Source organism: Phyllobates terribilis, unplaced genomic scaffold (assembly GCF_046119375.1).
Source record: "Phyllobates terribilis strain yellow unplaced genomic scaffold, ASM4611937v1 Scaffold_1__5_contigs__length_1240528914, whole genome shotgun sequence".
Lineage (NCBI taxonomy): Eukaryota > Metazoa > Chordata > Amphibia > Anura > Dendrobatidae > Phyllobates > Phyllobates terribilis.
Window position 1 is genome coordinate 381239615 of NW_027362761.1, and position 24077 is coordinate 381263691.

At 42.5% G+C, this 24077-nt stretch overlaps 1 protein-coding gene and 1 long non-coding RNA gene across 2 annotated transcripts; both read left to right on the top strand.

Annotated features, from left to right (window-relative positions):
* Positions 1-1174: 1174 nt before the first annotated feature.
* On the top strand, positions 1175-12292 carry XBP1 (X-box binding protein 1). Its single transcript, XM_073676404.1, is given in 6 exon segments — positions 1175-1500; positions 5571-5667; positions 6883-7008; positions 9065-9118; positions 9121-9228; positions 10622-12292. Coding segments are annotated over 6 exon segments (1206 nt in total). The 5' UTR covers positions 1175-1306; the 3' UTR covers positions 11249-12292.
* Positions 12293-15016: 2724 nt separating this feature from the next.
* LOC141167388 (uncharacterized) lies at positions 15017-20202 on the top strand. The gene is made up of 3 exons (XR_012251419.1): positions 15017-16205; positions 17164-17217; positions 19658-20202. It is a non-coding gene; the product is annotated as an uncharacterized lncRNA (long non-coding RNA).
* Positions 20203-24077: the final 3875 nt, after the last annotated feature.

The window sequence follows — 24077 nt, forward strand, 5'->3', positions numbered from 1 at the left end:
ATATATGGGCTCTTTCCAGTCCAAGAACTCATCATAATGTACCATTTGGAGATGGTATTGGGCCCCCATTACGTTTTGGGCCCTGTGCGGCTGCATAGGTTGCACCAATGATATGTGTGCCCCTGCGCCTAACGATGGACATGTCTTTTGGTGAAGTTGACAAGTTCCAGCCCTTGTTGCTTATATTAGATTGTATTCTGTCCGTGAAAGATGAATACATGAAGGTGGCCTCACCGTGATAATAATCGGAGGTAATATTAATATAATATGTAGAATATTGTCTAAGATCATTGTCTGCATTATACTCCCACTTATAAACAGGCACCGGCTGGACACTGGTAGGCGATACAGAAGGAAAGACGAGCGACCTCAAAAGTGATCGAAATTACATATACAGACACGTCCTTCCATTGTTAATGACCCACCGTATCGTGCAGCATTGCTTCTTGTGTAAACAGGTGCTTGGCTTCAAATTGCATGAACAACTCCTAGCAAAGTTATACTAAAAATCATGGCAAGTTAATGCCACAAAATAATAAAATATTTACAGGATACAATACATTTTGTACAAGACAGAGCAGATTGTTTGCTGTTGATCTCTTCGTATGGGAGTGACTGAAAAGTTATTGCCTAAACTAATTTTTGGAGTTGGTGCAAATCGATTCGCACGTTCCATTCCATCGGTGACGGCAGGGGTCTGTGGGTGAGGCACAGGAGAGGGGGCATCACATCTTATCTCCGACCTACGCGGCTCTTTTTTTTGATTAGTCGGCCTGGTGCAACGTCATCGTTGCGGTGTGACGGACATGTGACATCGTGCCAGCCTTACTAATCAAAAGAATAGTGGTACCCCCTCTTCTGTGCCGCAGACCACTGCCGTGACAGATGGAATGGGACATGTGAATCAATTCACAGCAGCTCTACTAATTATAGGTTCTTATCTATGACCAGCCCTTGTCACATTTCATGGCTACAATGCAACTAAAAGGATAAGGACAAGGATGCTATAACTAATTGGCTCTGCAGCACAGTCCTTAATAGCAGCACTCATAATGCTAGTCCTGAAGAGGGAAGGGCCAGGGTAAAGGTCGCACCCCCACAGAAGGAGTGAGCCGTCCTGTTCTGCAGCGGCTCCTCCATAGAGCTGCATTATGCTTATCACGTGACATCACTGGGCTTGCCCAATAGGGAGGGGACACGCACTGTAGATATGAATGGCTGCAGTGCTCAGTTCAGTGTATAAGGTTCTGCCGGCTTGTTGTTCCCGGTCCTTCTCCCGTCCCCGGTCCTCCCCCAGCACCCAGACATGGTTGTCATGGGAGCCCCCAAAGTCATCTTTATCCCTGGAAACCAGTCGGAGCAAAGTGACTGCAACTCTCTGGCGTCCATCATGTTACCCATCCACAGTCCGTCCAGCCCGGAGTCAGCGAGCGGCGACGTCCCTCCGAGGAAAAGGCAGCGGCTGACACATCTGACGCCGGAGGAGAAGGCGCTGAGGAGGTGCGGCTACCCCTGACACTGTGTGTGTGTATAGTGTATATATACTGTGTGTATATATATAAAATGTGTGTGTGTATATATAATTATTAGTGTATGTAGTCTGTGCATATAGTGTGTGTGTGTGTAGTGTAAATACTGGGTATACTATGATGATATAGTGTGTACTGGGGAGAGGCTATCATACAGTGAGCATCCCCCATCACTGTATATAGTGTGTGTATACTGTGGGTATATAGCCTCTCCCCAGTGCACACTATCATACAGGGTGCATCGGCCCATTTGTGTCATCAGGTCTGGCAGACAGTGTGTGATGATTGTATTGAGCCTTCCACAAATAGCAGCTTCTCCTCATAGAAGTCTTATCTGTTGTGTCACGATTACATGATCTGTCCTTGTACTCTGAGCTGCGATCTCCCCCCTGAGCTGTGATCTCTCCCCTGGGCTGGGATCTCTCCCCTGAGCTGCGATCTCACCCTTGGGCTGTTATCTCCCATGACTTGCGATCTCCCCCCTGGGCTGCGATCTCCCCCCTGAGCTGTCACCCAGACATATGGTGATATGATCCAACTCATGATGCCTCCTGATTGTCATTAACTGCAATGTCTGGAAACTTATTAGCCCACAACTGGAATTTTGCTGGTATCTTGGTGGAAATAGTGACATTTTTAGATACATTGGTCCTTATCCCGCAGGGTAGGGGTTAAACAACTTCCCCTGTAATCCTGATCTTGTTACATTGTAACTTTTGTTTACATTTGAACCTTTCTACAGTTTATCCCACTGCCTGTGTGTCCTGGGGCAATGTAATCCCCCCTGCTTTATCCTGACTTCTGGACAGAGTAGAACTCCTCTCCCCTGTATCCTCTCCCCTGTATCCTGGCTTATGGGGGCTGCCGACATTCCAGTAAATGGCCTGCTGAGTGGGAGGGTGTTAGCTGATCTTGCCTGCGTGGCATGTAGGGGAGCTGGCTGGTTTGACGTCACTGAGAGCCATGAATAAATATCTGTATATCTACTGAGTTTAAGCCAATTATCTCTTCCTGGAACTTTTCACTTGCGCAATATGTGAAATTTCTTCACCATGTCCGGCCGCAGCACTGCAGGCTGTGCTGTACATAATACAATATTAATTTCTGGCCAAATGAGGATAAAGCTGAGACATCAGGGACCTTTTCTAGCGACTCCAGTTAAATGTCCCACTCCCACTTGATTGTCATGTCCGCCCTTTCATTTGCTGGAGTTTAACCTGTTTTTTTCCCCAGGATAATTACTATGTGAAGGTGTGCTTTTTACAAGTAGCTACATGTAGATTGTGTACCATGCCGAAGTGCCCTGTGATACCCTCATAGGTTTGTCAGTTACTTTTCTTTAATCCCCTGAAGACGAAAATAAACTTGCCGGCGTGGAGAATGCCCGGCTCCTGGGCCCAGAATAGCAGCATGGAACTGGCCGATCACGAGAATGAGGAAACGAGGCAAAGATTTTACAACCATTCCCCACCCTGAATGTATCTAGGTTCTTCCTTATGGTCAGGGCAGTTATCACTTAAGTCACATTGCATGCTCTGCTTACACAGAAACTGTTCAGTCATCCTGTATATTTTCATTTATGGGGTCCTTTCTGGGATTTCCTGTCCCTTGGGTTTCTGATAGCCGCCATTTCTAAATCTAAAGAATTCATTCGAAGTGTTCCAGGGCATAAATCACATGGATCATGGCCACAAAGTGCATAGACATCTGCAGAACCATCAGCTTGGTGACTGTCCTGTGTTTTGGAAACACAGATGTGTTAATATAAAAGAAGACAACAAATAGTATCACTGATGCTGTGAACATAATGGGGAGATATCCGCATGGTGCAGTAGCCCATAGCATCCTGTATGAATGCTACTTTTACCTTTAAAAGTACCTCTGTATAGTAAAAGTGAGAATCTGGTTTCCCATTGTACCAGTTTTGTAATGCGCCCCTGTATGATTTGCTTTTGCCATGTCAGCAGTTGAGTATCCTTAATTGGTTTTTATAACGCTGGTAACTCTTGAGTCTTGTGGTACAGTCATTTTGTTTTTTTCCCTTGACAATCTGTGGATGGAAAAGAAAAATATTCCAAAAATTGTTGTCAATTCTCTCACTAAACCTCCACTGTTTGTCTATCAGAAGCTTGAACTCGTCTCTTATGTTATAAAATAACCATTCCCGTCTATTGTTCATAGACATTAGTCACATCCATACTCAACTTTGTCAGTGACTTGACCTCTTCCTCAGCTGTACTTTGGTTTAAAAAAATAAAAAGCAAAAATATGTGCTGTATTCACTCTTCCTGGGTCCAGCGCTGAGTCTACTCCTGGTGTCCTTATTGTCTTCAGTGCTGATGTCACATCGACAGCGTCGCAGCCCTTAACTGTGGTCAACGGCTTGTGCCTTCAACTCCGGGCAGAGCCAGTGAGCTCAATTGTTGACCAGAGCGAAATTGACGCCAGCGCTGAAGACAATAACAGACACTGGGAGAAGTGGTCAATACTCCATGCTGGACCTGTGTAGAGCAAGTACAGCACTTTCTTTTTTTTTTACGAACTGCAGCTAGGGCAGAGGGGTTTTGCAAAACTAGAATACCCTTTTTAAGGATCATTTAAAATGGACCCTCAGAATGATACATGGAGAATGTCAGTAGTAAAGCACCTCTGGAAGAAGTCTTCATACGGCTGTTAATACTTCGTCATTAGAGTTTGGACCCTATAGTGGAACCCAGACGAGCCCCCATTATAGTTGGTGAGATGCTGTTAGGGTCCATCATGTAACGGTTCTTACACCTCTTCTTACGGAGAAGAAATGTGGGCATGAAAGGAGCTTAGCGTACAGATCCTACTAGGCCCATTGGTGTCTTATGTAAGGTTCCACTTCATATTGTCTCCTCAACAGTGAAATTGCAACACCGAGAAGGCAAAGTTGTGTAATTATGAAAACCGCAGGATGAATGACATGTTAATAATGTGTAATGATGAAAAAATGGAAACAACATTTCTTGGTTTCTTTAGTATATATAGTGTGAACGCCACACACAGAAATACCACACACAGAAATACATACACTTACATGCCTGGACTGCTATAAATTAGGTTATTAATGGTTGTATGAGGAAAGTTCACCCTGAATGCACTTAGCAAAATCATCAAGCTCCACTGCTGGCAGCTCCCTTTGCAATTCTGCGTATGTCGCTCATATTCAATACTGAATAAATCGAGATGTTTTGAAAATGTTGTTTCCATTTTTTTATCATTTGCGTATCATTAACATGTCTATTGATCCTATGATTTTCACAGTTCCACAACTTTTCTTTCTTGGTCTTTCAGTGTTGTAGAGCGTAGATAGGAAGAAACTGGAGCGTAGTGTTTCCTGTAAGTGAGTGGATATTCTCTCATGATCAACTACTTTATTTGGCCATCTTTTTCTGGAGACTCTGGATGACAGGCCATATGGCTGGTGTTGCAGTTCTGATTGATGTTTCAGCTTGGCTTTCCCATAGTCCTGAATGGTTAATCTGTACAGATACTCCGCATTGGGAAAGGAGGGATGTATTACTAAGCTAGTATACCACTTATTTATTGTAAGGTTGTGTAATAATATCCATGTTGGGAGGGGGAGGCACTGCTCTTAGCATTGATAAAGATTATATAAAAATACAATGTTGTTCCCTGGAAAACTCTTCCAGCTGTTCATAGCATTGCGTGAGGACCTTGTCCTTGAGCCTTTCTGTACGGTGCGGCCCCTGACTGGGTATATGCCATCTGTTTTCCTCTTACTCAGCAGTATCATTAAGCTGATGCAATACTATGTAATTTTACTATTAGACATGAAGGTACTTGCTCCTGGGATTGCACGTTGTGCGCAGGAATTGAGGCCTGTGTATTTCCTATCCTTGTAGCCTGCTAGATATTCCCCTGTTAGCTGTAACTACACGTATCCCATATGTAAACCTACACACCACAGCCGTCTTATCCTTATGTGGATAGCTTTTCATTGTCTGAACGTTCAGCTCCTTATCACAGACTTAATATATATTTGTATTTTAATAGGAAATTAAAGAACAGAGTAGCAGCTCAAACAGCACGTGACAGAAAAAAAGCCAGAATGAGCGAACTGGAGCAGCAAGTGTTGGATCTGGAGCTGGAGGTAATATAATGCATGTCTTGTCAGTCTTTAAAGGGATTTTCCATTTACAGAAAACTATTGTCTAAAAAAAAAAAATTGCTTTACCCACCCGCCCCGGGTCCAGCTGCTACACCCAGTGTCTATTATTGTCTGCAGCGCTGATATCACTTTGACAGCGTGGTAGAAAATCATTGAGCAGCTTGTGCAGTCTTCAAAGGCAGAGCCACTAAGCTCACCGATTGGCTGCAGTGCTGTCAACGTTGCAGACAATAACAATTACCCTGAGAACAGCGGCAGGTACTCCGCGCCGGATCCATGGAGGGTGAGTAAAGGACAGTTTGTTTGTTTTAAAACAAAAGCCTATAAGGAACGTTCGGCTTTTTAAAAACTCACCACCATTTATCAGCAGGTACTACTGAACAATAGATACATAGTTCATTTTTCAATTTTTTGCATATGTGGTTCAATTTCTGTGCATTTGCATGCATCTAGCCACACAGCCCTTCTTCACACACATGTTAAATAACCCTGTTTGATATGTTAAAGGGGTTGTTTGGCCTTAAGATACAAGTCTGCAGGGACTCTGTGACTGTAGACGTGTGAGTCCTCACACCGCACTGCAGGCTGTGAGGATTTTCTGGGAGCGGGCGGGAGGTCATTTGACCTCACATATGTGATATGCATACTTCCAGCTACATTCCGACTAGACTTTATCCGGCAAGTGCATTCAGCGATGACCGCATATATGCAAATCACATACTTCCAGTCACGCTCCTATCACTGGCACTGGAGAAATCATTGCAGTGCGTGAGATGTGAGGATTTACAAGTCTGCAGTCACATAGAGTGACTGCAGACTTCTATTTTAAGGATGGATTACCCCTTTAAGGTACATATGCCACTCTGCCTTCAGCCACCCTATAGAAAATATTTAGAATTTCACCTCTTGGTCTCCATCTTTTTTTTTACATGTAATATTACTTTCTCAGCATTCACATATTAATGCCTTGCACATGTCACCTGGAAAACTCTAGAGGGCCCCACTGAACCTCCCCTCCATATGCCTTCTATTCCAAATGGAGATTTATATGAATAGTACAGAAAAAACTATGATATTCTTCATCAGTCACCTTTTTACAGAGCTATTCTTCCCCTACAACCATTGCTCTGTAATATGGTGCCATATGGGGCACTATAGGTAAAATAAATTTAATGTTTATTTTTTTTGTTTTTCTAGAATGAGAAACTCCTGATCGAAAATAAGCTTTTACGAGAAAAGTCGCATGGCTTGTTAACGGAAAACCAAGAACTACGACAGAGATTGGGCCTTGAAGCCCTGGAGGTGAAAGATGAAGAAGTTGAGGTGATTATCTAGATCACACATGTCAAACTCTGGCCCTTGGGCCAAATTTGGCACTTATGGTGATTATATTTGGCCCGCAACTCCATATGGAGGACTATGTGGAGCCCATTATTCTGTATGGAGGACAATGTGGGGCCCATTATTCTGTATGGAGGATTATGTGGGGCCCATTATTCTGTATGGAGGACGATGTGGGGCCCATTATTCTGTATGGAGGACGATGTGGGGCCCATTATTCTGTATGGAGGACGATGTGGGGCCATTATTCTGTATGGAAGATTATGTGGGGCCCATTATTCTGTATGGAGGACGATGTGGGGCCCATTATTCTGTATAGAGGGCTATGTGGGGCCCATTATTCTGTATGTGGGACCATTATTCTGTATGGAGGATTTTGTGGGGTCATTATTCTGAATGGAGGACTATGTGGGGTTCATTATACTGTATGGGGATCACAGTTGGGACATCATACTGTGTGGGGGTCCCCATTCATTTCCTGGTGAATTGAGGGGGGGGGGTAGGGTCATGATACCATATTTGTGGAGGAATTCACTGTGGGGGTATCATACTGCGCTCGGGGGCACTTTTGTTGGCATCATAATTTATGGGGGCAATGAAAGGGCAATCTAGGGGCTTCAATAGGAGGCAAATTACTCTGTAAGGGCTGCAAAGTTCTGAGATCTGCTCCTTTGTGACCCAACTGAATATTATGTTTTATGGTTTTTTTTAATAAATCTCAAGGTTGCCTCGCGACTTTGTCCAAGTTTTTAATTTTGGCCTTCTGTGTATTTGAGTTTGACATCCCTGATCTAGACCATGAATGGAAGCTTTTTTTCCCATTTCTGTCGAGGAAGTATAGACCACAGACTCAGCCCTTTATCCAGATCCTGTGCCCTTATGAAAAGAATGTGACTATTCCTCCCACAGGAAGGCTTTTAATAAGAACACTGCTGGGTTTAGAGAGATATCCTAATCTGGTTCTAGGGAATCTTAAGGCCCCGTCACACTAAGCGAGATCGCTAGCGAGATCGCTGCTGAGTCACAAGTTTTGTGACGCAACAGCGACCTCAGTAGCGATATCGCTACGTTTGACATGTAGCAACGACCAGGCCCCTGCTGTGGGATCGCTGGTCGTGTCGGAATGGTCTGGACCTTTTTTTGATCGTTGAGGTCCCGCTGGGTAGCATGCATCGGTGTGTTTGACACCTTACCAACGACCTTGTTAACTACTCAGACACAGAAACACATAGGCGTGCATCGTTATACAGATCGTTACGGGTTTCCGCATCGTTGCTGCGTCGTTGGGAAGATCTGACTGTTTGACATCTCACCAGCGACCACATAGCGACGCAGCAACGATCCCTGACAGGTCGTATCGTTGTCGAAATCGCTGTAGCGTCGCTTAGTGTGACGGGGCCTTTAGACTCTTAGTCTGTTGCTAGGAGTAGAAGAGATTGGGTTGTTTTCTGCAGTGGATTTCACTATGTGAAACCAGTAGAACTGGCTGTAGGTTTGTCTCTAATTTGCAGAGGACGGGGAAAATGTTCACACGTCAGTCTCGCTTACAACATATTGTGCAAAGGTGGAGCGTTAAAATTAAGTCAATCTTTCATCATTTGAGAACAGCCCCCAGGCAATCATCTGCTTTATTTGCTCTCCTCCTTTGTCACACAAGCTGTACGTCTAGATTCCTCTTGCTTCCTTGAATTAGCAGGAAGTCGATTTCTTTGTACATGAAGTTACTCCAGTCACCAAGTCCAGTCATTCATTAGTTTTGCATACAATGCAAGGTGTGAGGAAGTTCTCCTAAAAAAACATGCACGATTTCATAACATGTCAAAGCAAAAACTTGGGCATATGCCAGGGTGGTCCTTTCTTCATTCAGTAAGCTTCCCACAGTCCAAAACTAGAGGCACAATGCTATTTTCCACTTTGTGGTTTCTTTGGATTTTAAAATACTATTTCTCCAGGGGAAACGTGTAGCTTATAACCTGTGTCCTGTCGGTTTTGCTGCATAGAGTCATTGTGTGGCTAAAATGTGTCTACTCTTCCATAGGTTCTGACACAGTCCAGAGAAGATGAGGTCAGGCCGGTGACCGGGTCCGCTGAGTCCGCAGCACTCAGACTATGTGCACCTCTGCAGCAGGAGCAGGCCCAGATGTCTCCGAACTTGACCATGTCTGCATGGATTCTGACAGCCCTGATTCTTCAGACTGTGAGGTGAGGACTCATTTGTAAAATATACTGTACATGTCTTAAATGCCTTTATTTTTTATAAAGTTGCGGTATCTATAAAATGACCGGACTAATATAATGCAATAGGGCCAGATGCCCTCTAAATAACAGTTTAAGCCTTTGCCAGATTCGTCTCCTTTTGATCGAGTCAAAAACACAGATTTCACCACTAACATATGTTGCCAAGACATTTTCACAACAGGTACCCTCTGTAATTTATGTTAGAGCCACAGCTTTAAGGGCTGATTGTACGATTTAGCATATAAATGAGTTGCATATAGGAAATTAAAATTTAAGGGGTATTCCTATCTCCAAAATCCTATCCCAGTATAATAATAATATTAGCAAATACCTCCAATTAGTAATGTAGTATAGTTTTTCTGATTCACTATGTCTCTTTCCTTGTGTGCAGGCATTGCAGGACCTTAGGTATCCATGGTTACGACCACTAGCAACTAGCTAACTAACTATCACTATATGGATACCTAAGGTCCTGCAATGCTTGCACATGAGGAAAGAGACATGTATTAGGTGTAATAATAATAATATTAACAAATACCTCCAATTAGAAATGTAGTATAGTTTTTCTGATTCACTATGTCTCTTTCCTCATGTGCAGGCATTGCAGGACCTTAGGTATCCATATAGTGACAGTTAGTTAGCTAGTTGCTAGTGGTCGTAACCATGGATACCTAAGGTCCAGCAATGACTGCACATAAGGAAAGAGACATAGTGAATCAGAAAAACTATACTACATTTCTAATTGGAGGTATTTGTTAATATTATTATTACATCTACTACATATTTGGATAGGATCTTGGAAATGGGAATAACCCTTTAAGGGTTTCTTTGCTGTCAGTAGCACATTCACTTGCTTTATTCATTTTTCCAATATTTCTGCATATTTTGACCTTACTATTTTCCTGTGAAGGGTAGTGATTAGTGTGACTGCATTTCCCCCTTGTATAATGGCCACTATTTCCTATGTGTGGCTATAACACTCACAACTGTCATGGGACTTCCTCATTGATTGCATTAACAGCCCCCGACCTTGCCATGATCCAACTGGTCAGCTTTTGCTAACAGGTTCTTTTTGTGGAAGGATACACATGGGTTATCAAGCAAGAACAACAAACAGACTGCTAAATCAATAAAAGGATTAAAACAATAAAGCATTTAGAAGGTCACATAATCTGCTACTGAACAATTGAATGACCTTTTAAAATGCTAGAAAATGCAGAATATTGAAGTAATGCCAAATATAACATGAGAATATTTTTCACAGATCCAGAACAAATGTGTTAATGGTCAACAATTGGGACATTGTCTTGGACGTTTTATCATTTTTAAATTTAATGATTTAATTTTTGTTTTTCAGTCTGATATCTTGCTGGGCTTATTGGAAAGCCTGGACTCAGACATGTTGCTTACCTATGAAGAAAACATGTCTTGGAACCAGCAAGAAATTAAAGAAGTCGAATCAGATTCCATACCCTCCGCCCCATCTTCTCCTATGGGGACCCCATCAATCAAGCTGGAGGCCATTAATGAACTGATCAAGTTTGATCACGTCTACACAAAACCTGTTTGCTCAGAGCAAGACTCCGAGCTAGGAATTGAGACCAACATTGTTATTAAAACGGAGGAAGCATCTTTAAATCCTTCCTGTATTGCCCCCATCAATGTGAAGCAGGAATCCCAAGAAGATGAAGTCCCACCTGTCGTTGACACACAGAGCTTTTTGCTGTCTGCTGAAGACATTGTGGAGAAACCAGCATGCCTTCTGGAGACAGGCAGTGACTCTGGATATGAGGGCTGCACATCACCCTTAAGTGATATGTCCTCTCCTTTGAACTCTGATCAGACATGGGAGGACTCTTTTGCCACCGAACTTTTCCCTCAGCTTCTCAATGTCCACATGCACCAGTCCTGTTCTCCTTCCCCTCTTGGTGACCCCAGTCTTTTCTGGAACCCCAGTCCAGACTTTGACAATGAATCCTTCTGAATGTTTTTCTCTGTTCTCCAACTGCCACAAATGGACTATTATTTATCTCCATATCAAAGTTTGTATTTTTATGATAAAGATTATATTACTAAAGTATTGTAAGGTCAAAACTCTAAAAGCAACAAGTATGTGCCATCCAACTGCTAATGAACTGGGCTTACGTTGCTTGTAAAACCCATTTTAACCTCTCGCCATGATGTGCGACCCCAGGAAATTCATGAAAATGTAATATGTAGTAGTAGACTTTGTGCACCAAGTGCTTGCTCTAGAGGGTTTATTGATGGATGGTCACTTCTGGCCAGGTTTTTCCACTAGTTGTAATACAAGAACAACCTGCTACCAAATATGAGGGTTTATCTGAATATCTAAGCCACATGTAATCAGTGAAAAGTACAGCACTTGCAGTTCTGTCTCTGCTTCCTGATAGCAGCCTGATAGGGCAGCCGGCTAGATGCCAGAGTTATCTTAGTTTCCTGTTCAGAGTTAAGCCTGCTGACATCTTTGTCATCCAGCGTATTCAGGATAATATACAAATATTGCATTATTATTGCCTGACAATGGAGGAAATATGACCTGTGGTCATCAAGTCAATATAAAACCTTGGACCTAACCTGTCAGCATGTTGCGTGGCTCAACAGGGAAATGTTTTGGATGTAATTTCAAATGTATACATTTCATACAGGTATAATATCCACACAACATCCCAAAACTTTCTATGACTTTTTTAACCTTGTTTACCATTTGTTGCCTTCTTGTTAAAGGCAGTTTTTCTTTTTTTTTCCTTTTTTACTTTGTATGACTTTATTCTTTGTATATAGATTAGTCCTGCAATAGGGGTAGCAAGCTTTTTAATGAAAGTCAGCAATTTAAAGAAGTTCAATTACCCCTTCCCAGCTCAAATCTATATTTTGTGAAATTTACTGTGTAAATGAATCCATCAAGTTTATACTTCCCTTATCCCTCCTGCCCCCCTGCTTATCTTAGATTTAAGTTGCTTCCTCCATTTTAATATTTAAAAATATATTAAAGAAAACAGAATACTTATTTTGTGTTTTGTCTTTTACGCTCTTTTCATGTGGCCTTTTTTGTGTAATTATGGTTCTGTTTCCTTGCTATCAAAAAATGGTGATTATCTTAAAGTGAGCTTGACATCTGATACATGCTGCCTGATCTACGGCAGCTTTATCAGATACTATCCACATGATTTCAGACAGGTATGTCTGACTCTGAGATGCTTTGGTGTTTCAGAGAAAAACCCTACTTTAAAAGCCACAGGGGATCAAGCCGCTCGGGAGACTAGTAGGACAGGCGGATCACCGGAGACTTCTCCTCGTCCACTCTAGGGAAGCAGGAAGGAAGAAGCCACTGGGGACTTACCTGTCAGACTATTTTCCCAGGCAGCTGTGTCCCTGGCAGCTCTTAAAGTATGTTTTTGTCTAAAACGCATCAGCGTCTCAGAGTTAAACATGTATGGCAGAAGTCATACAGTCAGTGTCTGATACTGCCCGATCCACAGATAGCATGTATGTGTCTACTGTCAGGTTCACTTTAAGTTAAAGCGCCTAAAAGCCTGTCAAATCACTACTGTTATCCTCAAATATCAGATCAGGTTCCACATGGCCATAATACAGTCACATTTTATCATCAGTATAGCAAATGAAATACTTAGCAAAGTACTCACCCAGCTTGCATCAGAGCTTACTTGATAATCCTTGGAGGGCACTGGCTTCTCAGTGGCTTTGAGGCATCTTCAGAAACACATGGGTTAGCAGTCCAGTACATCCATAAAATCCAAACTCTAGTATAGGTTGATCTATTAAAAATTGATGCAAAGTCATTGATCGATATGAAAGAAATGCCATCGTGCGACGCATTATAAACTATTGTAGTTCTTTGTCACTCTGACCCCACAGTTTTACTTTACTGAAATTCGAAGAAGCCAAAAAGTTCAGCCATACCTGGTGGGAGTAACGTGGGTTGGTCATCCAACTAAAATGCTAGTAGTGTCTAATTGTTTGAATCGCCATTAACACTGATGACTCCCTAGACACAAGCACTGCAACATGCACCCTCAGCAGAAGTGAAGTCTTTAGGGGTACAGAAATTAATAGCTATCAAGCATTGCAGACAGTTTAAGACACAACCCTCCGACTGTCATTCTCCACAAGTCAAACAATTAGTGGGTTCATAAAATGGGAACTGAGCAAGAATCCCAAAACTAAAGAAGTTAAAATTTTCCATGATAGCTGTTCTGAGTTGAATCTCCTCCTTGCGCCTAAAAGATTGAGCTTCTACCTGGCCCCTACCAGAGTATTCATTCCACCACTGGTTAGCCATGCTCATATCAAGTCCTGCAAACCACATCACTCCAATGAAATATAGTCCTGAAGTTCATGGGACACTTTTAGACATGTCCTAGTGTGTTGGTCGAAGTGGGGTCGTTAAGCACTTAGGTGAAGAGCATGGCCGCCCCTGCTCCAACCACTGTCTTGTCAGCTACCCCATAATGCTAAAATATTTATTAAGGGAGTGTTTTGCTGAGGAATGGCAACCAACTGGAAGCAGCTCAGAAACCGATGCATCTAATGTGCAAACTTGCTATTTACTGGGAACTTACCGATCTTTGCACATTAAACAAGAACAGACCTGCAATCTTGATCACTTGGGTGGAGAATATGATAATTCAGGCTACGTATAAGCTGAATCATCTAATCAGAGGCTGAAGACTTTGACTATCAATTAAAAATAAAATCATTTACATTCTTCATACCAATTCAGGTTTCTCATAATTGTAAGAAAACTGATTTAATAAGACACCAAAATATCTTGTTCATTCCTAATTAAGGCGTTTTTATGGTTCCTATTTAGTGTTTACCTTAAAGGGGTTAATCAACCAGAGCATAGATAAACTCCTCAAATCCCACCAAGGACAACATCTACAAGGAGTTTGTATGTTCTCCCTGTGTTTGTGTGGGTTTCCTCCGAGTTCTCCGGTTTCCTCCCACACTCCAAAGACATACTGATAGGGAATGTAGATTGTGAGCCCCAATTGGGACAGTGCCCATAATGTCTGAATTGTAAAGCGCTGTGGAATATGTTGGCGCTATATAAATAAAAAGATTATTATTATTATTATTATTATTAACTTCTAGAAAGGCAACCATCTACAGTTTTGGAGAGAACTTGCTCACAGCATGGAATAAGTTATATTTGGCTATACTGATTGAATTTAATAGTGTTCCACCATGTTCATACAGACATATTAGAACTGGCTGACACCATCCTTAGTTTATGTACTTACAGAATATTGTTTTATTTTGGATCAGCTTCTTCTCCAAAATCCATATTAAAAACCTCTTTATTCTTTGAATAAACTTCCTATTGATATTAATAGATAAACACACATAGTATTTTTGAAGGGAATTTTGGAGTGGATTCTGTTCTAAAGTAAAAATCCAAAAACCAAATCAAATACTATTTGACTAGGCTTCCCATTCATTTATAGAGGACCTTTCACCACTTTTTAGAAGTTGAACTGGATACCTCATGGTAAAGTGGCCGAAGAGCTGAATAAAACTTTAGTTTTCATTTTTGTATTTCTCCTCTACCTTACAGAGATATTGGCTTCTACACTTTAAGGCGCCTAATATTCTAATTTCCCCTTCAAGCGAGGGGGCCTTAATAGAGATTCTTCTCTGGGGGTGTTTACTTTTCCCCTGTATGATGTTGCCCAAACATAAGAAAGCAGCATCACACAGGGGAAAAAATGCAAATGCCCCCAGAGAAGGTGAGAACAGGTTTTTTAGTGTGATGTGAGACTGATGAGTCTAAACCTGATCACGCGGAGATCTCCTCACTACCCTCACTCGCTCTTATTACATGCGCCAGCTGTGGAGAAGAGCTGCACTGTGCATCACATAAAATGCTCTGGATCTGTCCCAGGTATCGGGGAATAATGCCTCGATACCTGGGATAGATCCAGGGCATTGTATGTATTGACAATACAGGACAGATCTCATCTTGTAATCAGAGTAATTACTGGGAGTGAGAAGATCCCAGATAAGGTTAGATACAGCCATCTCATAAGATCACAACGAAAAAGCCGGTTCTGTCCTTCTCTGGGGGCGTTTTTCTCCTTTATTTATGATTAAGCATGTCATATAAGGGAAAAAGTAAATGTCCCAGAGAAAAATCTCTTTTCCCCCCCATATTATTTGAAGGGGAAATTAGCATATTAGGCACCCCCAAACTTTATAAACCAATATCTCCACAATGGTGAGGAAAAAAAGAAAAAGTACATTTTATTCACCTCTTTAGCTACTGTATCATAAGGTAGCCAGTTTATTATGCAAAAAGTGGTGAAAGGTCTTTAAATAGGAAAACAGGCTCATAGTGCACATCGTGCTGTTTTTCTCCTTGTCGACAAGAGTTTTTTTCTGCTGAAAAAACACTCAGAATTTGACTACTAAATCAATTGAAGCAGAAAAACATCACATACTCAAAAACATCATCAATAACCACACTAAAAACTTTTATTTGGAAGCTTTTTTATATATATTTGTAGATTTTTCAGCTAGAAAAACCCATGTGTAAAAAAACTTACTGTGAATCCAGCCCTATAGTACACAGGATGCTGTTTTGTTTTTTTTTCAAGTGTTTTTTAAGCATGGAAAATGGAGCAATATGTCAATTATTGAGGCATGTAATCTGAGAACAGCATGATATAGGGGCTGAGACCCTGATTCCAGCAATGTGTCACTTGCTCATCTGCATGCTATAATTTTGATACAATCACTGTTTTCTCTGTTGCAGATCCAGCAGTGCTCAGAATGCTGAGCTGTATAATATCACCCACACCACTCATTGGCAGTTTTCTGTGTGCACTGCACATTGACAGAAAGCTGTTAGTCAGTGGAGGGGGCAGGGTTACACTGAGAAGATGACTAGGAGGCACGAGGTAGGTAGTCCAGTATTGATAATCTGTTGATAAAACACTAATTTTATTGAAACAGCAACACACAGCCCAGTAAGTGACACATCACTGGAATCAGGGTATCTTCCCCTACGTCATGCTGTTCTCAGATTACATTGCAAAAACCTGTTGACAGATAAAAAGCACCAGTACAAGTCTATGGGTCTAAGTAAATCACATACAGCACACAGATGGCAGCAGAATGCAATCCATGTGCTGTCTGTGATTAAAGGAAATCTGTCACCAGAATTTTCTACCCTCCCTGAGAAGAGCATAATGTAGGGGCAGATACCCTGATTCCAGTGATGTGTCACTTATATAACGTTATCATGCAAAACGTGGTGAAATGTCTTTAAATACCCTCATTCCAATGATGTGTCACTTATATAACTGGCTGCTGCAGTTTTGATTAAAAACTGTTTTCTCTCCTGCATATCTACCAGTTCTGGGAATGCTGAGCTCTGTATAACCCTGTCCACACCACTGATTGACAGCTTTCTGTGTACACTGTGCATAGGCAGAAAGATGCCAATCAGTGGTGGGTATGGGGTTGGACTTCCTGAATGATCTCCTGCTAATAAAACTAATTTTATAAAAACTACACTACGAAGATCAGTAAGTGACAACGCTGGAATCAGGGTTTCTGCATCTAGATCATGCTGCTATCAGATTAGGTAGCAAAAACCTGATAACAGATTCCCTTTAACATTGCAAAGAATGCAGAGAATCTTTGTAATTTATTTATCCATATATGAAAATCACTGATGAAACACTGATGATAAAAACTGATACACTGACCAAATACTAATGAAACTCACACCATTTTTTTACGTATGTGAAAAATCACGGATATCTGTACGAGGCCTAATACGTTTTACCATACTCAAGATTTTCATACTGTGTTGTATGTTTTTCTAACCAATACTATTATTTTTCACGACAGAGACTTTACACAGCCATGTGCCAATGACTAGCATCATGGAATATCTATTAAAAGGTAAACTTTCCTTTCACTGAGGTTTGCTATAAATTATATTTGTAATTTGCAACAAACTGCAAACTCACCACCATCCTCTCCTAAAGTATATCCGTTGTTTTAATTTTTATTTCATAAATCAACAGCGCACGTGAAAATAAGAAACTTTGTATTATTGTGTTCAGCACCCGGCACTTGGGAACAGCGCTACCTGTAGCGCTGATTCCCAGGCACCAGTCCGTGTCACACTGATGACTCACGGATGTCATCCATGTGTGTTCAGCGTGAGGCACTTTTGCAGACCGTGTATCCGCAAAAAAACGGACTTGTCTCCGTGTGGAGCACATGGACACACGGTCCGTGAAAGCACACTGAGATGTGCATAGTCCCATTCATTTGAATGGGTCTGTGTGTGTCAGTGTCTCGGATACGTGTGGAAACTGTCACCACTCCTACCGAAGATACCTTACTAACCTGTGAAAGAGACCCAAGAAAGATTTTACCATCACTGAGGGAGGAGATGACAATTAGTGCTTTTTTAAATTCTTTGGAGCTAGAAACAGAAGACTTAGACATTCCGCGCTAGTTACATAAAACTTTATGAGCACCAACTGTCATCTCCTTTCTCAGTTTTAGGAAAATCTGACTTTGCTGAATTGAGTATTTTGAGAATGAAAGATCGGTTTATGGGGTTAAAGAAGTGGATTTCTCTGATAAGATATCTTACAAAGTTTCCTATTTTCAATTGTACTATTGATTTCTGAAAAATAAAAAACAGTTAGGGTATGTGCACACGTTAAGTATTTGGTGCAGAAATTTCTGCATCTCTTGGCAGAAAAAATGCAGCAGCAAAAACGTGCGTTTTTGCTGCGTTCTTGGTGCAGATTTTTCTCCACTCATTAGTATGGGTGAAATCTGCAGCAAAAACGCTGAACGAATTGACATGCTGCAGATATGAATCTGCACCAAATCTGTAAATCAAAAATAAGCAACGTGTGCATAAGACTTCAGGATTCTCATTCACTTTGCTGGTATCAGGAAACCCTTTAGGTTTTGTGAGAAATCAGCACTGAAAAAACACAGTAAAAACGCAACGTGTGCACATAGCCTTATGTCCATCGCAGGACTGTATTGCTGTCTGCATTGTTCCATGCGGATGACCTTTTTTTTTGGTAGAGTATACATTTAAATATGTGTGAAGGTAAAGGGAGTATGGGCTCTTTCACACATCAGTGTGTCCGGTAAGTGTGATGACAGTTTACACACGTACTGGAGACACTGACACACGCAGACCCATTCAAATCCATGGGTCTGCGCACATGTCAGTGTGTTTCCACAGACCGTGTGTCAGTGGGTAAAACACGCTGACATATCCATTTTTTACACGATGCACGGTCTGGTCCCCAAAATGTCTCACGCTGAACACACACGAATGACATCTGTGTGTCATCAGTGTGACACGTACCGGGGCCTGGGAATCAGCTGTACAGTTAGCACTGTTCCCAAACGCCGGGTGCTGAATGCAGCCCTCATCATTGTCCCTTGCTCGCGCTGTGATCAGCACGAGCAAGGGACAATGTTGGGAGTAGTAGTCTGCTCCCACAGTGTCCATGTGTAAAAATAAGAATAAAATAATAAAATCTATATACTCACCTGTCCAGAGATGTCCCCCACTGTAATCCATTCGACTGCTCAGCAGAGGAGCCGGGGAGAATGACTCGTGCAGCAAGCGACCCGCACCTCCGCTGCATTCAGTGAGTGACAGGACACCTCTCTCTGAGCACAGCTCCGGGGCCCGCTCGCTGCAGGAGTCATTCTCCCCGACTCCTCGGCATGAGCGGTCACATGGTTTACAGTGGGGGACATGTGGGACAGGTGAGTATATGGATTTTTTTATTTTATTCTTATTTTTACAGGTAGAGACACCAGGAGCAGAATACTACTCTCATCATTAACCCCTGCTGGTGCTGATCGCAGCGTCGGCAGGGGACTATGATGAGGGCAGCGTTCAGCACCCGGCGCTTGGGAACTGCGTGAACTGTATCACTGATTCCCAAATGCCAGTACGTGTGCTCCTGGTGCGGCACTCATGCGGCACACATATACCACACAAGTGCACACGGATACGGATATCTCTGGTACAGGTTTTTCCGGTACCGGAAATATCCGGACGTGTGAAACCGACCGCAGTGTCAGAAAATTACCGATTATTTCAATCAGGTCTTATAACCATCTTCAGGGTTTCAAATATGGCCGTGGTAACAGGCACCCTTAGGGCATATGCACATGGCCATAAAATGGTTCTGTTTTTCTAGAGTTGTAAGAGGCTGTACTGGGCCTCCATAGAACTTTAATTTCATACAGAGGCATGCAATGATTTTATTCGTATTTTCGTAAAATAAAGTTGTGCCATGCACCATCCAACATTGTGTGATTGGTTATATTTTGTATTTTGATGCAGAATATATAAAACATATCAACATACACATAAAGTCGGACAAAGCCTGGACAGCTCTGTTCTAAGGACCCAAAAGGGTGCATGGACGGACTTCTCCACAAGAGGCCCTCATTACAAACAAACACCTCCACCGTTCCACCTCATACCACCAGAGGGAGCCCTATAGGGATATATATATTGAGGGTGGAGTTAGGCAGAGAGCAGAAAGTCAGAGAGTGTGCTGCCACTGAGAGCAGTGAAGACGCAGCACGTCTGCTGCTGAATTGAGGGCCCCGAGTGTGGCCGGAGGCAAGGAGGAGAGGAGAGAGAGTTGAGGGGGCAGAGGAGCATCATAGGCTCACCCCAAGACACAAACCAGACACCGGGTCCGCGCCTACAGGGTCCTTTATACCCAGTAGGGTCGACCTGAAGCTAAACCCTTGACAGGACTAGGAACCACGAAGGCCCCGGCATCCAGGAATAGTGGTTGCCAGAAAAAGGTCCTACTACCAAGCGACAGGTGAAGAACAGCACGACACAGAAGCTAGGCCCAGTTGCAGGCTGGCCAGGAGCTTAAAGAGAGGGAGACACGGACCAGGAGGCCTTATACCCGCTCACTGGGGAGAAGTCCTGAAGTGCACCCTTCCTACCAAGTACCCTGGACCGTACCTGACATCCACACCAGTAAAGATACTGAAGTGAATCCCCTGTCTCTGTCAGTTACTCCTTCTGCGCCATCTCTCCTGCACTGCAAGCCCCAGCATCACCACCATTTGCACCTACACTGCCCCGGGGGCCCGCTCCGCCTGTGGGGAGCAGAAACATCCCAGCTGCCATCCCATCATCCCCCAGAGGTCTGTTGCAGCGCCGGTAACCATTACCGGAAACCACAGGTGGCGTCACGAGAAAAACTGTACACTAAAACCCCTTTTTAAAGAGAGACCAAGAGTACGGGCCCGGGAGCCGACTGCCGTGACCTCCTAAACAAGGTAAAAGGCCCGAGTACCGAGTCCCCTATATTCCCCCGGGGTGACACACGTGCAGGACCCATTTATACACAATAATTCAACAAAATAAAATCTAAACTTCCTTTGCATTTTTCCTGGAAAGACTTCTCTTCTAGTTTTGGCTAAAAACTGCATCCAGATGAGTTCCTATGTTCCTACTTTAAACATATATAACGTAATCAAATACTTTTATTTCCAAGGGAGTCTTGGTCTCCTCATAACAGCCTTGGTCCTTGTCCACATCTGGTTTATTCTTGACACAGGACATTGGTATTTCATCAGTGCTGTCTATGTGTGGAGCAGGCTGGCTGACTGGCTCATTGCAATAGCTAAGCAAAAGCCAAGGGGGCAGGCTAATCTATTGTAAAGAGACAGTTAGCCAGCTCCCTTAACACTTCAGTCATGATGTGTGGACACAGGAAATCCTATCCTGTGTTGACCACAAACCAGAAAAGTGACTGCCTAGACCCAGTACTAAGGCCACTGCCCCATTATCAGTATTCGGTCAGTATTTTTTCTCAGGAGTGGGAGCCAAAACCAGGTGAGGAACAATCAGAGAAAAGGTATAATAGAAACAAGTCACCAATTCTGCATTTATCACCCACTCCTGGTTTTGTCTCACACTCCTGAGAAAAAATACTAACTGAATACTGACCAATCACTGATAGTGGGGCCTTGGCCTAAGGCTGTAATCAGTGACAAATGTGTTGAGCACGTCTATTCTTGAACTACAGGCATTGGTGTTTGACTTTTTTCTTGGAGGTACCCTCTTCTAACATGATCCATGGTATGTTGTTCTATTCCCTGTTTATCATCAGATATGCTGGTAACTTGATCTCAATACATCTACCCATGCTAACACTTTGAGGACTAAACCACATCTACATATGTGGTTGACACTGAAATTGACAGATGTACCCAGTACGCACGTACATCTTTAAAACATCTTTTATGCTGAGGTTTCACTTCCTTTCTTCTGAAAATCCAAAACTGATGTAATTTCAGGTTATTCACAATAACGTTTCATGGCTTTCTACAATGTGGTAGTAAAGGCTGTGGTATGCTTATGTGTGGAGTCATAGAACAAAGTCTACCGACGTCCAGCATTCCGTGTAGCAATAAAAGGGAAATCTCACTGCTGTGTGTAGTGGGTTTTCAATAGGTAATGAAGCCTAGGCTCGCTCCTGCTTAGTTAAAGGGGTTGTCTGGTCCAAATTGATAAATCTGCAGTGGGCTTGGCCTCGCTCTATACACTTGTATGAAGTGAGACTACGCCCTGTCCACTAACGCGTCCGTCCAGTGGGCGTGGCCGACTAGAGGGCGCGGCCTCACTCCATACAAGTGTATGGAGCGAGGCCACGCCCACTAGTAGGGCTCTACCAGGAGTACGTATAACTCATACACACTCTCCGGTCCCAGGTCAGAAACCAGAGAATCCCCCCAGTGCACAGTGCGAACAACCGTGCGAATACAGTGGTCTTTGTAGAGAATGGGATGTAGAGCAATCATTTGTCAGTATTTTATGGTTACTTACATCCACTATATCTCTACAGATCACTCAGTCCTAACCTCCACCTCAAATGGCCGATAGGACTGGATATTTAGGCCACCAAAAGTTGTGTAATATTTTTAAAGAGCAAGAAAAGCTTTCAAAATTCTGTCTTTGTTAAAGAACTGTTGTGGCCGGGTTCTGCACATCCACCACTCCCCTGCCGCAGCCGTTCCTGCGGCCTCGGCACTCTCGTTCCCGGTGCTCATGTGAGGTTGTTACATCAGTCATGTGAGCCCTGTGCCCAATCAGCAGAAAAAATATGACTACAATACAACGTTGGATATACCCTAAGGAGACATTCACACAACCAGGTGAATCAGGTGGAAACGGGCCGTTTTTTTAATTAAGGTGTCATCCCACATGTATGCATGTGGCATCCTAGTTGTATCTGTTTTTTTTTCTCATCCTATTTTTTCAATTATGAGATGTGTTTTTTACCAAGCCAATGAAAAGAACGCTGGAGGTTTTCTTTATTTTTTTTCTTTTATTTTTTTATTCAAATTATATTCAAATCTATCAATAAGCAATTGATGAAATCAATAAGCAATTGATGAAAAAAGCATATACAGAATGGGAGGAATAGAGCTAAGCAACAGTACATGTGAAAAAGACTTAGGTATACTAATAGATCATAGACTGAACATGAGTCAACAGTGTGATGCAGCAGCAAAAAAGGCAAATACAATTCTGGGATGTATTAACAGAAGCATACAGTCTAGATCACGTGAAGTCATTATCGGTCTTTACTCCTCTTTGGTCAGACCTCATCTGGAATACTGTGTACAGTTTTGGGCACCACATTTTAAAAAAGACATAGACAAACTGGAGCAAGTTCAGAGAAGAGCGACCAGAACGGTGACTGGTCTGCAAACCATGTCCTATGAGGAACGGTTGCAGGATTTGGGAATGTTTAGCTTGCAAAAAAGAAGACTGAGAGGAGACTTAATAGCTGTCTACAAATATGTCAAGGGCTGTCACATTGTAGAAGGATCATCTTTATTCTCATTTGCACAAGGAAAGACTAGAAGCAATGGGATGAAACTAAATGGGAGGAGACACAGATTAGATATTAGAAAAAACTTTTTGACAGTTAGGGTGATTAATGAGTGGAACAGGCTGCCACGAGAGGTGGTGAGTTCCCCTTCAATGGACGTCTTCAAACAGAGGCTGGACAGAAATCTGTCTGAGATGATTTAGTGAATCCTGCTTTGAGCAGGGGGTTGGACCAGATGACCCAGGAGGTCCCCTCCAACTCTACCATTCTATGATTCTATGATTCTATGATTCTATGATCCGTAACACATGGAAGCAAAACTGAAGCAATCCAGTTTGCATCCTTGTCACACTGATCCCCATTAACTGGTATGGTGGAGTCTGATCCTCACACATGGATCAGAATAGGACCTGCTCTAAGTCTCATGGATCTCACATGTGAATATGTGTGATGTCTGAGAACAAAATCGGACATTTTACACAGATGTATGAAATTAGACTAAGACATTGTTCATATGATGGATTCTTCTTAGGTCACGTGCACACGTTCAGTTTTTGGTCAGTATTTTATATTATTGTAAGCCAAAATCAGGAGTGGAACAATCAGAGGAAAAGTATAATAGAAACACGTCACCACTTCTGCATTTTACACCCATTCCTGGTTTTGGCTTACAAATACTGATGTAAAATACTGACCAAATACTTAACGTGTGAACGTGTCCTTATGTAAACGTCTGAATTTTCTGCTATACGTCCATTCAATGGGGCTAATCGACATATGGTTACCCTCCACTTTAAGGCTATGTTTACACATCATGTTTTTTCAGCGGTTTTTGATGCGTTTTTTATGCAAATTTTCAGCTGCATTTTACAGTACCAGAAAAGTCTATGA